This window comes from Mercenaria mercenaria, chromosome 13 (assembly GCF_021730395.1).
Source record: "Mercenaria mercenaria strain notata chromosome 13, MADL_Memer_1, whole genome shotgun sequence".
Lineage (NCBI taxonomy): Eukaryota > Metazoa > Mollusca > Bivalvia > Venerida > Veneridae > Mercenaria > Mercenaria mercenaria.
The window spans coordinates 42,378,110-42,393,330 of NC_069373.1; the positions used below are offsets into that span (position 1 = coordinate 42,378,110).

The 15,221-nt window shown below is 34.5% G+C and overlaps 1 protein-coding gene across 4 annotated transcripts in view; it reads right to left on the minus strand.

Moving 5' to 3' along the window:
* Window positions 1–15,221, minus strand: part of LOC123528595 (fatty acid synthase-like) — a 49,101-nt gene that overhangs the window by 19,842 nt on the left and 14,038 nt on the right. For all 4 annotated transcript variants that reach the window (XM_053521628.1, XM_053521629.1, XM_053521630.1 and 1 more), the window contains 10 exons: window positions 9,779–9,979; window positions 8,257–8,379; window positions 7,454–7,684; window positions 6,907–7,343; window positions 6,078–6,308; window positions 4,930–5,119; window positions 4,356–4,585; window positions 3,352–3,656; window positions 1,935–2,317; window positions 1,326–1,574 (listed from right to left, as the gene is read on the minus strand). In XM_053521628.1, the coding sequence (XP_053377603.1) occupies window positions 1,326–1,574; window positions 1,935–2,317; window positions 3,352–3,656; window positions 4,356–4,585; window positions 4,930–5,119; window positions 6,078–6,308; window positions 6,907–7,343; window positions 7,454–7,684; window positions 8,257–8,379; window positions 9,779–9,979 (2,580 nt within the window). The remainder of the gene's footprint in view (window positions 1–1,325; window positions 1,575–1,934; window positions 2,318–3,351; window positions 3,657–4,355; window positions 4,586–4,929; window positions 5,120–6,077; window positions 6,309–6,906; window positions 7,344–7,453; window positions 7,685–8,256; window positions 8,380–9,778; window positions 9,980–15,221) is intronic.

Consider the following 15,221-nt stretch of genomic DNA (forward strand, 5'->3'; position numbering starts at 1 on the left):
TAGCCATCTGGTAAACAGACACCTAGCCTATGTCTGTTAACTGGAAGCCTTGCCTTTCCTCATATGGTTTTCTTGGTATTTGTTAATTTATTTTATGAATAGGCCTAATATAGCTTAAGATACTTCAGCGCTCTCGGTTTATATACTGGATTTGGAAAAGCCGCAACTATGAAAAAACAAAATATAAAAAAGCGGCATTTAGAGTTTTGGAAGCCAGGACTAGGCCTAATCTGGAACAACTGATACGGGGACTGGCCTAATGTAATACAACAGTTCATCTTTGCAATGATCTTTGAAAATTCTGTTAGTCAATATTTGTCTTGCCACATCTACTGCACAGCTACATTGGAAAAGACAGTAATTACATCTATAATCAACATTGATCTGATGTTAATATATAACGTACAATAATTTCATTAAAAATACGTAATTCATAACTTATAAACAAATAGGTTACCGGACGCCAAAAAGCTGTATAGGCTAAACGTTTGCTTACCGGGCCTTACAATTACACAGTTTTAATGTCCCCTGTACCAGTTTATATCATCAAACAAAAGTACTGTCATCATTGTGTATTTAAATGATATTTTTCGGGAAAAAATGCTTTCAAGTTCGCGTAATAAGCGGTGCATAGAATCACCGTAATAAGCATTGCGCTATTGGAACGACAGTTACCATAAACGTAGTTGTATACTAAATACAGACTGCATATCACCGACAATTGGCCATTTTTCAGGAAAGCACTACATCGCAACTTTGAATGTTCTTGCATTTTCATTAAAATTACTTCAAAACTTTGGAAATAATACAGCCTGGGCGCAGCCATTTTTAAAAGTTTCGTAAATTGCGTAACAAGCATGCTGATTGGGCGCAGTATATATCGGAAATTTTAATTGGACGTTTACGTCATGCATAAGATATGAAGTTTAAAAATAGAATTATAGGAATTCCTAATGTTGATTTGACTCGTTCGCCGTGACGGATATTCGAAGAACGAGACTTTTTTTTTTCTTTTTGGAATACGCGATGCTTTTTTTCTTCTGCAAGCTTTCATGTCATAGCGGAGGAAATAAAAAAATCACGTTTTTCCAATTTTATTTTTTTTCTGAAAACACGTTTTTTTGAGCGGCGGTTCCGTAAACCGAAAGATCAAAAATAAAAGGCCTTAAGCAAAATATCATTTCTAATGTCCTTTGCAGCCAATATACAGTGTTTTATTTGAGATGTGACATATATAGCTATCCTGTCCTGAAAAATATATCTGGGCAAGACAAGCTTCTCTACTGCATAGAAAGATATTCGTCACAAGACTATTCTTTACTGACCTGACATATCAGCCTCTTTAATGCCTTGGAATGTGCTGCCGTAGTCATACCCTCTAAGTCTCAATTCTTTATACACATCTGATGATTTCAGCTGAAACTCTTCAGTACTGAAGTCTAAATCAGTATTATAACTGGTAAGATCACTGCTTTTTAAGCAAATAACTCTTCCACTAGCGACTAATGTTTCACTCTCTTGTATTTCAAAATTACCGACGCCTGGCATATACCTGACATCAAAATGGATTTTATCTGAAACAAAGACGCAAAAGTCTACATACATGTAATTGTAAATAATTTGACTTAAAGTTATTTCTAAAAAATGTTCAATACGAAGTCTAGTAGAAGACAAAGTCGTGCCCAATTATCAAATATTTGTTCTTTTTATTTGGTTCGAGGGTGTCCTATTCCTACTTTCCAGCTTTAATTATAAAAAAAAACCCTAATATTTCCTACTCAGTTTTTGACAGGTACAAATATCTTAAAAGCTTGAAACACCAACCGTGTGCAAGCCAGATTTATGTTAATGTAATGCTAACTGTAATAAAAGTACTTGATGTTAACAACAGGTAATATGTCCATTCTGAAAAGTGCAAGAAAACCAATTCTTACTATTCTCTGGCAAGAAAGTGGCTCTGTGAATGTCGAAGTCCTCAAATAACACTGTTAACTCATCATACTGCTTTCTTTCTGTTTTAGCTAATGTTTTCCAAGCCAATAACAAATATCCAGCAGCTGGAAAAAGGACGCGGCCATCTATCTTATGTCCCGTAAGGTACCTATCTTCAGACTCATGTGATATATCAATATCGAAACCACACGCGTTTGCTGAGTTTGCTCCTCCTCCAATGAACATGTCAGCTGTAGCAACATTCCAACGCTGCGAATGGTCCCACTTCAAAAAAGGTGACACCATTGGGGTTCCTCTAGGGACAGGGAAGGAAATAGAGGGAATGAGCTTCAGGGAATTTAGTTTTACTCCATGCTGGTAACACCTGAAACAAGAAAATATTGTTAAAACTGACGGATGCTCCCCGAAGTTTAATTAATGCATAATAGAAGTAGAAGAAACAAGATATACGCATCTCCTCTTGGGTATTGAAGCTTCCTGTGATGTCTCGTTGAATATCAGCTAGTGGTTGCTGAAGAATGAATAGGATTGTGCTATAGTTTACAAATGTTGAATAATCAAAGGACAATGAGTCAATGCAAAATCATCGAATTGAAGCATGAAGATAATATGCGCATCTCCCCTTTTACGAAGTTTCGCTCAATTCCATGCAGTGTTTGCTGAGCAATACTCGAGAAAAGAATTGCTGGACGCACGCACGCACGCATGAAGCGGCGAATATGTTTCCCCCTTTGAGAGCAAAAAACAGATCAACCGTTTACAGTAAATGGAGTTGATTATTATCAGAATAAAGTCAGTGAAACTATCTTTTATAAAAATGTATATTTATTGTTATTTAAGAAATAATAAGTTCCAAATCGTAGTTTATCATAACCCGTGTTTTGAGTTCTTATGCGTAAGAATATATCACGAAGGCCGTATGCCTGAGTGATATATTGTTTCGCATAAGAACGAAAAACTCGGGTTATTCTACGATAAATCACACTTGGGAACTTGTTATTTCGATTCTAACACGACATACTAGTATCAACAGTGTTAGAAAAAAATGGGAACTACTTTTTACGACCGTGCTACGCACATGGATCGGATGACGTCATTGCACGCGCGTGGGTTATTGCAGAATAACCCGAGATAGATTTTGCTCTACATGTATGTAGGTTATTTGCTGGTCGTGTTAGGATAAAGTTTTTGCCTTTTCTTTAATATCCGAAGAGACAACTAAAGAGCCAGCAATCATGTTTTGTAATGATGGTAAAAAGTTTTCATCAATTAAATGTTTACTACATCCTCTTTGATTTGTAGCATTATACTATCAGTTTGATAAATTCATTCCTTTGCCTTCCACAGATAAAGTGTCTTTAAATGCAGATATAAAACAACTGCTTTCTTAAAACTTACTTTCCGAGATTTGAGAGGCAAAATTCGACATTATTCTCATGTGCTCTCTTCATCAGTCCCACAATGCAACAGGATGTGGAAAGTGATCTCTTCAATATGGCTTGAAGAAGACAATGAGGAGCTATCTCGATGACTACAGCATTTGGTGGTACATGTTTCAAAGCTTCCTGGAAAAGCACTGGGCTGACAAGGTTGTTTACATGATAGTCTGCGGAAGAGAACCTTGCAAGATCAGAGGACCAGTTGCTTTCTGGGATAGAAGAGCTGATCCATCTCGCTGATCTCTCCTTTGGATTCTCAATAACCTACGAAGTATAGAACATTAATTTTGGAAAACTTTTGAAGATATTCCAATGTCCATCATTTCCACTAAATATTTACTTCAAATGTCGAAAATCCTCATCAAATGCATTTAATGTTACTAAATATATTAATCACTTGTGTATGTAGAGCTAGATTCTTAATTAAATGTCATACGGTATCAGTGGATAGTTTAAAAAAAACTTCCAGTTGTTTTACTGGTATTACAAATTCATACTGTGTTCATGTATTACAATGTAAATGTGTACTATTTAAACCTAATGTATTGTAATGTTATACACATTGTAACGTTAATTTTATGTTTACATAAACTATATGTAGTAATTGTACATATTTCCGAAAATGAAATTTTGGTGAAGTACCTTTAAAATACACAATATATATATTTACTTCGTTCTTTTTGATCCACATTAATTTTACTTGGCACGAATATGCTTTAATATTATAATACATGTACATGTAAATAAGAAAAGGGAACATGTTTTGAAACTTTAGTGTTAAGTGATTTATTTTACCACGACCAATACCTCATTTCTAACTGCCACTGATTTAGTTTTCTATGATTACAATATGACAAAAAGGTTGCTGAAACATGAAAACAAAGAACCTTAATACCTTCATTATAGGTATAAAACATTTCCTCCGCTCACCATTACAAATATGATAAAAAATTCACAGCAAACCTTATCTAGTGCAGTTTTAAGTGATGCTGCTACATCCTTCATGTAGTATGAATGGAAGGCCACGCCAGCTGTGTTGACCTCTTTTGCAAATATCTGTTTCTCTTTCAGTTCTTTGACAAAGTTTCTGACGATATCCCTTGGGCCAGAAATAGTAACTGTGTCCTCTGCATTGTGACAGGCTGGTATCACACCGACTGGACACTGTTCCAGTGCTTCTTGCCACGTTAGACCTAATGGTTTGTAAATCATGCAGGTGATCTTGGCAGATACATTATATCCATTGTAAAGGTGCTAAAAATATTACTGGTATTCACAGAACTGATGAAAACACAGACCAGATATAACTCACTATATTTAATACCACATATCTAGCCGGTGAAACAGTGTGAGGAAAATACACTTTAATTGTCTGCTTTCTATACACGCTGAGGTGACGATATTTGCACAAATATCACTTAAATGTGTAGCCTTTTTTTAACATAACATAAATTAAAAATGTGACAGTATTCTTTAGAAAAGTACAAGAAAATGATACGTATTGTAAAAGTATTAAAGTACGATAAAATACACTAACCGATTGCAGCCATCGCTCCTGGTGGAAGTTTAGCATTCTGTACACATCGACCTCTCCAATATGCTGCTAAAACTGTTTCCTGTGCCATCATACTTCCATCGGCATATGCACTGCCAAGCTCTCCCACAGAGTGACCGATAATTCCATCTGGTCTAATACCCAGGGTTGTTAGAACATCTACTAGAGCAACCTAAATTGAATTTTTCAACATATTTCGTTCATTTCACTTTGTTAGTAAAGAATAATCTTAAATATGTAGAAATCTTCTTCTTGTTTTAAATTGAGTTGGGATTCATATGTTTGCTTTGTATATCTTGTATTTATCGCTATTCCTTACGTCAATATTCTTAAAACAGGTGAGTGATGTGCAGTGGAACCTGCCATAGCGGAAACTCTATTAAACTGCCAAAATTGACTTTTTATTCTAATTTCAGTTGGTCTTAAGCAGCCGCTCACCCTAAGCAGTCACATAACAACAGACTTTGATATTTTTGCCATTAGAATATGATGAGACTAAAAATAGAATACGTGTTCAAAATAAATTTGCAATATCCTCCAAGCTTACTTGTATTATATGAATAGTCACTATAAATTTCAAATAAATTCTTTATCCATTTATAATATATTTTTATTTGACAAACATGCCCATTTTATAGTAATATATACAACACTAACATTTTTAGTAATTAAAAATATATACTACTCTGCATTAGGAAAATAAATATAATAAATAAGACTTGCAGTTAAACATCACATAATACAATCACAGAAAAATACAATCTTATCACTTATCTCTACTTAGAAATAACCAGCAGTGAGATCAAATGTAATTTATCGGTATATTTTGAGAAGTTAATTCTGAAATAATCAAAACAGAGAAGATTTGACATGTAGTGCCTGGTTAGCCCATAAAGTCTTGCAACTTGATTCCAATGGGGTCCTTTATACTACTTAAGAAAAAGGAAAAAATGATCAGAACTATAATCAAAGCAACTAAACACTTTCCTCAATTTATAATAATTCAGATTATCTGAACAACATGTCATGAATACTTTCATTTGTTGAAAAATAATAAGGCAACATTATTGGAACAAAGGAGATGTGGGAATCACTGTTTACAAATGGTACAAGTAAGATAGAACTTTTACTTGAATTGCAGCTATTCCGACAAATGAGTTCATGATATTTTCAAAGGTAGCTTCTCCCTCATTCATTAGCATGTCGTACAGATTCATATTATATGGCTGTAGTGTTGCATCTGATTGTAATATTGAAGTTCTAAACGCATCTATTTCCATCATCTGCCTTCCCATACCATGCCACTGTGTTCCCATTCCAGAAAATACATACCACACTGGTCGTTTTTCTAAACTTGCTTTCTGAAAGTGTAAAGTAAATGTTTGGCGCTTAGAGGTATCATTCACAATCTCAGGTACGCAGTTAGAAACTAAACAAGAGTGCTGTACAACGGGGCGTAATAAGCCATTGTGAAAGTTGAATGTTTTCTAGACCAAGGCAGTGAAGTTGTCCGAAGATCCGAAACTATGTACATGTATTAAGAAAATTGTTATTTCTGATATTCAGACATGATCGCAAATGTAGGGAAGGTAGATCTTATTTGTTTTGTTTCACTTTTTCCCAAAGGATCCTTATATTGATTTAAGTTTATCTCTAAAGTTATTTTTAAATCATGATAATATTTTTTTCCTGAAAATGTAAAAAGCATCTCAAAATTGCAATGCTAGTCAAACAGCATTGTTTTGCCTAAACAAGGTTCTTAAAGCTTGGGCCAAAGGAGCCAATGCTCTATTTAGAACAATGTAACGGAAATATTTCGAGTTTTTAAAAAAGAAAAAAAAACATTCATACTTAAGTATAACGATGAAAATGAATAATAAATGCGTATGCTATGCAATTCAGCTGTAGACCTACTATCCCTGAAAGCCTATATATAAAAATGCAAATAAAAGAAAGTACCTGTATATGTATTTCTCCTGTGCCATTCAGTACTGTAAACCCCCTGTAAGGATTTGTAGCAGACGATAAATGGGCAGTCTCATTCATTAAAGCATGTAAATGTAAATTATTTGGATAACACTTGACTTTCTGTAAGGTTTCTTTCAAACCTTCTTCCGACCTCGAACTGTATAAAAACAGTCTTTTCTTCTCACAACCTTCAATCAAACATTTTTCAGCACATTTGTTTGACCGAAGGATGGTGTGGACATTTGAACCTCCGAGACCAAATGAGTTCACCCCAACGAGTCCAACATCACATTTCATGTTGTGATCGACTACTTCAAGTTTCCCATTAGCCAAGCCAGGAATATCTTCGTTAGGTGAACGATAATGCAGGTTGCCAGGGATGGTTCCTTCCTCCATAGCAACAATCACCTTGGCCACAGCTGCTAGACCTGTAATATTCATTCAAATAATTGTAGAAAATACACTAATTACATAGTTACATGTTTATTGGAATATTGAGGACCTCCAGCAAATTCAAACATTAAAACACGTAGAATACCTGATGCTGGTTCAGTGTGTCCCAGATTTGACTTCACTGATCCAATAGGAAGTGGCCCTTTTCTGTTCTTACAAAATACATCGCACAATGCAATGGCTTCTTGTGGATCTCCAGCCTTCGTGCCTGTTCCATGGGCCTCAACATAAGACACTAGGGTCGGGTCAATGCATGCCTCGCTGTATACTTCCTTAAGTAGCTTCCTCTGAATATCTCCAGATGGAAATGTTATACCTGGAATAATTCAGGAAATGAAAGGGGGATATAATTGATGGACATTAAATTCTCTATTAATAATACAAATTAATACAAGGAAAGTAAAATTCTAAAAATATTGAATCAAAAATTTAGTTATTGCTCTAATATCATTGTCATAATTTTAGTCATCATTTAGCTTGGATTCTGTTCTGACCATTTTTATATTTTTGATAACTTTTGATATATTTGAAAATTATGATTGACAGAAAAATGGCTTCCTAATCATAAGGAAGTGCAATTACACAATTGATATCCAATGGTATGAATGTGTGTAAGCAAATAGGATGACTACAAAACTGTTAATGCTTTATTTCGAGAATTTTTCTGTATCATCAAGCACAAATTTAAGTATTTAAACAGCAGCAAATAGTTAACCAGCGACTCATTATTTAATGATTTATTAATAAACTGAACCATATGGTGATACTAAATGGACACTGGACATAAATGGGCTAGCATCATTGTATATATTTGTATCGTTATCACTGTATCTTTACATTTAACTAGAGCTACTTTTAGAATGTTTACGTGGTAATAACATAAAGTACCTTGCTGTTTGTTTCCATCACTATTTGTTTTTGAGTGAACCAGTGTACAATATATCCGTTTAGCACCAGCATGTTTCTGAAGGTATACTGCTAGTATACCCTCACTCCTACAGTAACCATTGCCTATAAAAAACGAGAAAACTGCATTACATGTATACAATATATTATAGCAATCCTTACCTTCAAACAAAAGATAATTACATTAAAGGTACCGACCTCCTGACAAAAAAAAAAGAGAACAAATTAAGATATCACAAAATATTGGAATGTTTACTAAGAAGGCTTTGAACATAGTTATTGACATTTTATATGCTGTGGCAACACATAAGAATTAGTTGGTTTTACTATTTTTTCCATCAAAATCTAAGGTGAACTGTCATAATTTTAAAACTTTATATTTAACGAAGAACGCAGGAAATATTCCTGACTCGGGCATGTTATTCTAGTCTTCTAGATTTGGCATTTTTGAGATAGTTTAGAAACAAACTAGATGACCACGGGCAACATGTTGAGCCCGCCCTTTGACCCTTAACTGTGACTTGACCTTTAAGATAGAGTCCGTCTCTATGAGTTAAACATTAATGCCAAATATAAACAAGATTCCCCGATGCATGTTATGGGCCGGACAAGATCTTATATTACCTTTGACCTCTAACTGTGACCTTGACCTTTAAAATAGGAACCTGAGGTTTGTGCATGACACTTCGTCTCAGTGAGGTTAACATTCATACCAAATATAAACAAGATTCCTCAATGCATGTCAAAGTTATGGGCCGGACAAAATCTGACATGACTTTTGCCCTCTAACTGTGACCTTGACATTTGAGATAGGAACCTGGGATTTGCGCATGACACTCCGTATTACTGAGGTTAACATTCATGCCAAATATAAACACGATTGCTACATGCATTTCAAAGTTATGGTCCGGACAAACAAATCCGGACGCACGCACGCATTGGCGCACGGACATACACCTAACGGCCATTTGGACAACTATGTCTTCGCTTCCGCAAGCGGGCTCGACAAAAATCATGGTCTAATGTTCATTATATGACCAAACATCAATTCTAAAGAAAGATCATTATAGCAAAAAACCGGAGGTCGGTGCCTTTAAACCCTCACTCGTAAACAACTGTGTATGAACCATACATCTTAACGCAACAACCTGAAAGAGATAATATATTTCTGTGTCCAATTTTAAAAAATGAGGTTGAGGTTTTTGAAGAATTGGTTTAATTTTATACTTTATTTATCTTCTTTTTAACTGATATTGTATCAAAGAAATAATCAAGGAAGTTTTTACTACGTCGAGCATATGAACATATGAGCACATTTTACCTGATTAAAGCCAACATATGAATTAGAATTCGCGAGTAGTCGTGTTCAAGTGCGTAGTTATTGAATATTGCTTTTATATCTGAGTATTCTGTACAAATGGGCAAGGAATAATGAAGGTCCAAATATATAAACATTTACTTGGCATTAATGCACTGAATAATGGTTCTAATCATCACTTCTTACCATCAGTATCAAACGATTTACACATTCCTTCAGGTGACAGCATACCAAGTTTCATAAATTGCATTGCAATAGCAGGATTTAAACAAAGCTGAGTTCCGCCCACAATGGCTGCATCACACTGTCCACAACGAATACCATGTAATGCCTGATCCAGGGCCATTAAACTTGATGAGCATGCTGTATCAATTGAGTAACTGGGCCCTTAAATAATAAAAGATAAATAACCACTTGTTCAATATGCATAGTACCCATTTACTGAACTGCGCGTTTTTTTGTTGAGAAATGCGCAATTGACATGGGTAAGTACCTTTCCCCGTTGATGACAATGGTTCTTATAGTATATTTAGGGGTAGAGTATAACATGTACAGTGGCTTTTCCTTCCGGTATGGTGCCAGTGGTTTTATTGACGGTACTATAGTCAACAGACTAATTACAATGTTACGAACCCCTGTAAAATACGATCGGATTTTGACATTGAAGCTGCATGCTTCCTCTTCATAAGGGAACGTATTTCAAATCCATAGAAGTGCGTTTATAAACAGGCATTTTTCTTTATAACGTCGGCTGAAGCAATTAACTTAATCTATCACAAATTCCAAAATGATATTCGCTTTCACCTGCTTTTATGGTGAAGTCGTTATAAATTGGCAAATATTTATTTCAATAGTCATATTTCTTCCTTTTTTTTAGTCGGGTACCTACCTTTTACGAAGTGGTGTTTATTTTCTATATGAAAGTTTGATACATATTTCAGAGGTTTCTGATATTTTTATAAGGACATATCTACCAAGCGAGGAACTAGCCATATTCCAATATAGATTTCAGCGTGGCGTCATTTATGAACTTTAATTACAATAGGTACAATTCTTGAATTGATATCCCTTCTCTAGTATGTCTTTGCAAGGTTTACATGTGTTTTCATTTTCGCTGTAATATAATTTGAGATAACTAAAATTATGCACTACAAAATTCATGCACTTCAGTAATTACCCTGATCTGGGTCGGATGCAATTGGAACAAGTTCTACACGTCGTATTTATGAATTGAATATTCAACCAAACTTTCTTAAATATCTTTTAAGGGGACAAGAAGACATGATCATGACATGCAATAATGGCTCCAAGGTTTTTGCCCTTCAGTTTGGACCTTTATATCTGACTGTCGCATTGAGAACAAAGATTGTGTCGGATATCATCCTGAAGGCATCATCATTCAAACCCTATTTCGTAGTATTATTCAAACCGTGTTTCGCAGTACCATTCAAGGGTTACGGAAAATGTTGACTAGAGAGATATAAAAGGCTCTGTGTTAAGCTAACATTCAGCTCAAGTTTCATACATTAGATGATATGGACCGGACATGAAGTCAAAGGACTAAACATTTACGTTACATTTGACTAGCACAACTGGAACGTGTGTTCTGCAAGACGTCTTCATGAGATCAAAATCCCGCCCAAGTTTCATGAACTTCCTTTATAATGAGACCCAACACACAAACCGAAGGATAAAATGGCAGACGAAGGAACAAATTAAAGCATGTATCCTTAAATCTTGGTGAGGGGATAACTCGGCCTAGAACTTTCAAACTCATTTACAAGTTGTATTTTAAAGTTGATATAACATGTCAGGCCCGTAGTTACACTGAGGCACAGGGAGGCCGGTGCCTCCCTGTTTTTCTGCCAAGATTATGAGAAAAAGGGATATGTTTTGGGTCACCATCTTAAAAGGCATAACCGAACTGAGGCACTATTATTTCGTTTTAATTTGTTAAACTATTTTCCGCCATTTTCTTAATATCACGAATAATTACACTATACATGACCGTAGCGAGAGACTAAATTTTACCGAGGCAAACGAGTATGTACGTTTGTTCGTGGTTGTTAGGTAAATTTGAATGGTAAAGGCAAAGCCCCGACAGGCATTAATTTGGAAGGTTTGTGTCCCACCCTCCTCCATAGGAGGGTTTGTGGGGGCTCCCCCAAAAATAGGATATATGATATGAAAAACACACTTTGTTGAGCTGTTTTTATATTAAAGAGAAAAAATACCCTTTCACTCCGCGATCTACCCCGGGTACTCATACCGATTTATGGTTCGTTTGTAATGTCTTTCTTGCGATGGAGGTCTCGAATGCAACACAGGACTTACTTTTTGTGAGGTGTATGTCTATAATATTCTTCTTGATGGAGCTGCTGATTTGTCTCATACGAGAAAAATTAAATGTAAAAATGTTCAAACAATTTTTCCTAAAATTAAAGTTCCTTCTAATGTTGCTCTCATGCTGAAAAGGACATTAGTTTACTATAAAAAAAAAATCTTCTTTCATACAATGACAAGGCTGTTGCTACAAAGACTGGATATCAGTATAACTCGCCACAGAGGAAAGAGCAAAATGCGTTTTAACAAATAGTTTGCGGCGTGAAATTAAAATAAAACTTCATCTGGTTGAAAAGAACATTCAACTCCATATTAATTAATGAATACAGCATAAATGGAGTTTCATCAATTGCTCACGATACCACATGTTCTATCTATCGTCTGCTTCGACAAAAATTTCGCGCTTAATATTCTTCAAAATAAATGAAAATTAACGGCGCCGTCCTCCATCAATGATATTTTGATAAAAATTAAATACTTATAAACTATATGATAAATCATTAAGTTTCAAATGATTTTGCTTTTGGCACCAACAATTCATCGATTTATTTTGAATCTTAACATACGTTGAAATAAATTAGGTTTGAAAAAAAATTATATTTATAGGAAATTAGGACATTAAAGTAGCTATGAAAAACGTAGTTATGTAAACTTTTCTAGTGCCCTACCTCCCGATCCCGAAGTTCCGTAAATCATTGCTCCGGCTATAAGTGCCCAAGTACGAAATGACGATGGGGGGAATGCGAATATTAATTCGGGATCCGAATGTTACACGAATGAAAAATGCAGTCCTTGTGAATGTTTAGAAATAGCTATTTCATTGGTTTAACAGGCCTATTTTATCACATATAAAGGACATTTATGTTGAACTGTGATAGACGTATACAGTACATTTTGCCTTAGCGGTCACTTACAGGTATTAATCATTAAGCGGCCAATCAAGAAACTTCGCAAACTGACTATTCTATTGTGCCGAATAAAAAATACTAAGACATTGTTTTGATATACTTACGGGCAACACTTCGGCTGATACTACAATACTGGGGCTTATTTGAAACTGAATAAGGAAGATCAAAGTTTAAACCAGTAGCTACAATGTTTGACATAATTTGTTTTAGACAGACACTATGGATATATTTAAAGTTGTAAGACTTAAAGTGTACTACACGAATATAATTTTTCTAGTATGATAAATATATAAAGTTTTATTCGTATAAAATACTCACGAGTATAATTTTGAAGCAATGGTAAGGGTAAACGTGTAACAAGAAGTTATCAATAGGTTCAACACATCTGACCGAAAGAGTTTTGCTATTGATCATTTAAATTCTAAATTTGACTGGAAACTTATTCTGTCAAGCTCTTTGGAATAAAAGTAGCTAAATACGTCTCTCATTGGTATAAGACACTGTTTCGTCCTGCTATTTTTGAATTACCTTACATTTACAGTATTATGGTTTCTTTCTGTTTATATTATTCGAACGCAGTTATTATGAGCTTTTTTTCTCTTATTTTGTTTTACAAATGCAATGACACTGCAATTTATTCCCATATTACCAAGTAATGAGATCCAAGCAACTAAAAGGGAAAAAAACTTACCTTGTGGGTATGCATTTTGCTATTTACATTTGAAAGCAATTTCACCTTTTTTTCATAGTATATTAGATACTTTTCTTTGCATTTAGGGGCGTTTAGATTATGACGCAAATGTATCTGATAACATATACTGTTATTTTGACACAGACAGTAGACATTTTTTGACGCGTAACTTGATTCAGATTATATCTTATAAATCTTTTGAAGTTTACTAAAAATTCTTTACTTGCGTGTCTGAATCATGAAACGATCATGAAAGGATTTCAAATCATGTTAACCTGACATCCATTTCTTGTAATAGTGGTAAAACTTTTGTTGGTATTAACCAGTATGGTATTTATCTACATTTAAGGAAGATGAACATTTACAGTGAAATAAAGGTCTACAGTAGAAATTATTAAATGAATTACAGTTGTGAAATATTTACTAAGCTGTAGGACTAGGAGTACCAAAATCTGCATTAAGCAAATATAAAATATTTATTTTGACCGTATGTTTCAGATATGCATATGCAACAAAAGTGTTTTATAAATCACTGCATTTGCTAATAAATTTCATTAAAAGTGGAACGTCTTAACTGAACGACTGAAACGTTGAGGTCTGATAATTCTTCAAACATGTCCTCGTAAGTAGGAGACCGAAAAAGATGAAATCTAAATAATTTGCGCAAATGATTTGTAGTTTTTATGAAGGGGAGGAGGTGGAGGTATGTGGTGTTAAGACCAAAAAATATCAACCTTGCTACGGTCCTGTATTTTCTTCTGAATACAAATCTACAAAAATAACAGTTTACTAATATATGCGCAAACATTAGTACTAGCCTCATACCCTGGCCTGATCTGTTTTATTGCTTCTTTCGATATTTGATAGAATTAAGCCCAGCTCTAGCTGAAAAAATCGAGATTGAGCTTTAATGTAATTTTAGGTCAAAAGTTATATCAGTTTCTTAACTAACGATTGGCAACTTTTACAACATCTTGGTTTTAACACTGTAATTACATGTACATGTGAGAGGTAGACATAGTGTAGTATCGTACAATCTTGAACAATACATTGTATGTAATGTAGCAATGGTAAGTGTATAAGCGTGTAATTAGACTCCACACCGCTGACCGAAAGAGGTTTAAATTTTCTACTCTTCCATTAAATCATTTCATTTATGGTATGAGGCTGCTGTCTGTTCTATTATTCGAACGGAGTTATCAGGTGCTTTTTATTCCTATTTTATTTCACAAATTCAATGACACTTCAACTCATGTCCATATTACTAAGTAATGAGATCCAAACAACTAAAAAGGCATAAAAGCTTACTTTGCGGCATTCACTACGCTTCATACATTTTAAGATAATTTTTTCCACAGTATTGTATATATATTGTTTCATTTAGCGTGTTTAGATTACGATGCAAGTGTAACTTAATGACTGCAAAACTTGATTTAGTATTATATTTGGTAAATCATTTGAAGATAATTTAAATTTCTTTTCTATACTTGCGTGTCTGAATCATGAAATGATATCTTAATATGTCAAGCTGACATAGCCTTCAGTGCTATACTTAGAGTTTTAATTTTAAGTACAGTCAAACTTGCTTGAGAGACCACAACACTCAATGACTCAGATAATAATCCTATCTTGCATTCATCCATACATCTGTATGTCACAGCTTAGTGAAAAGTAATTTCAATGTAAT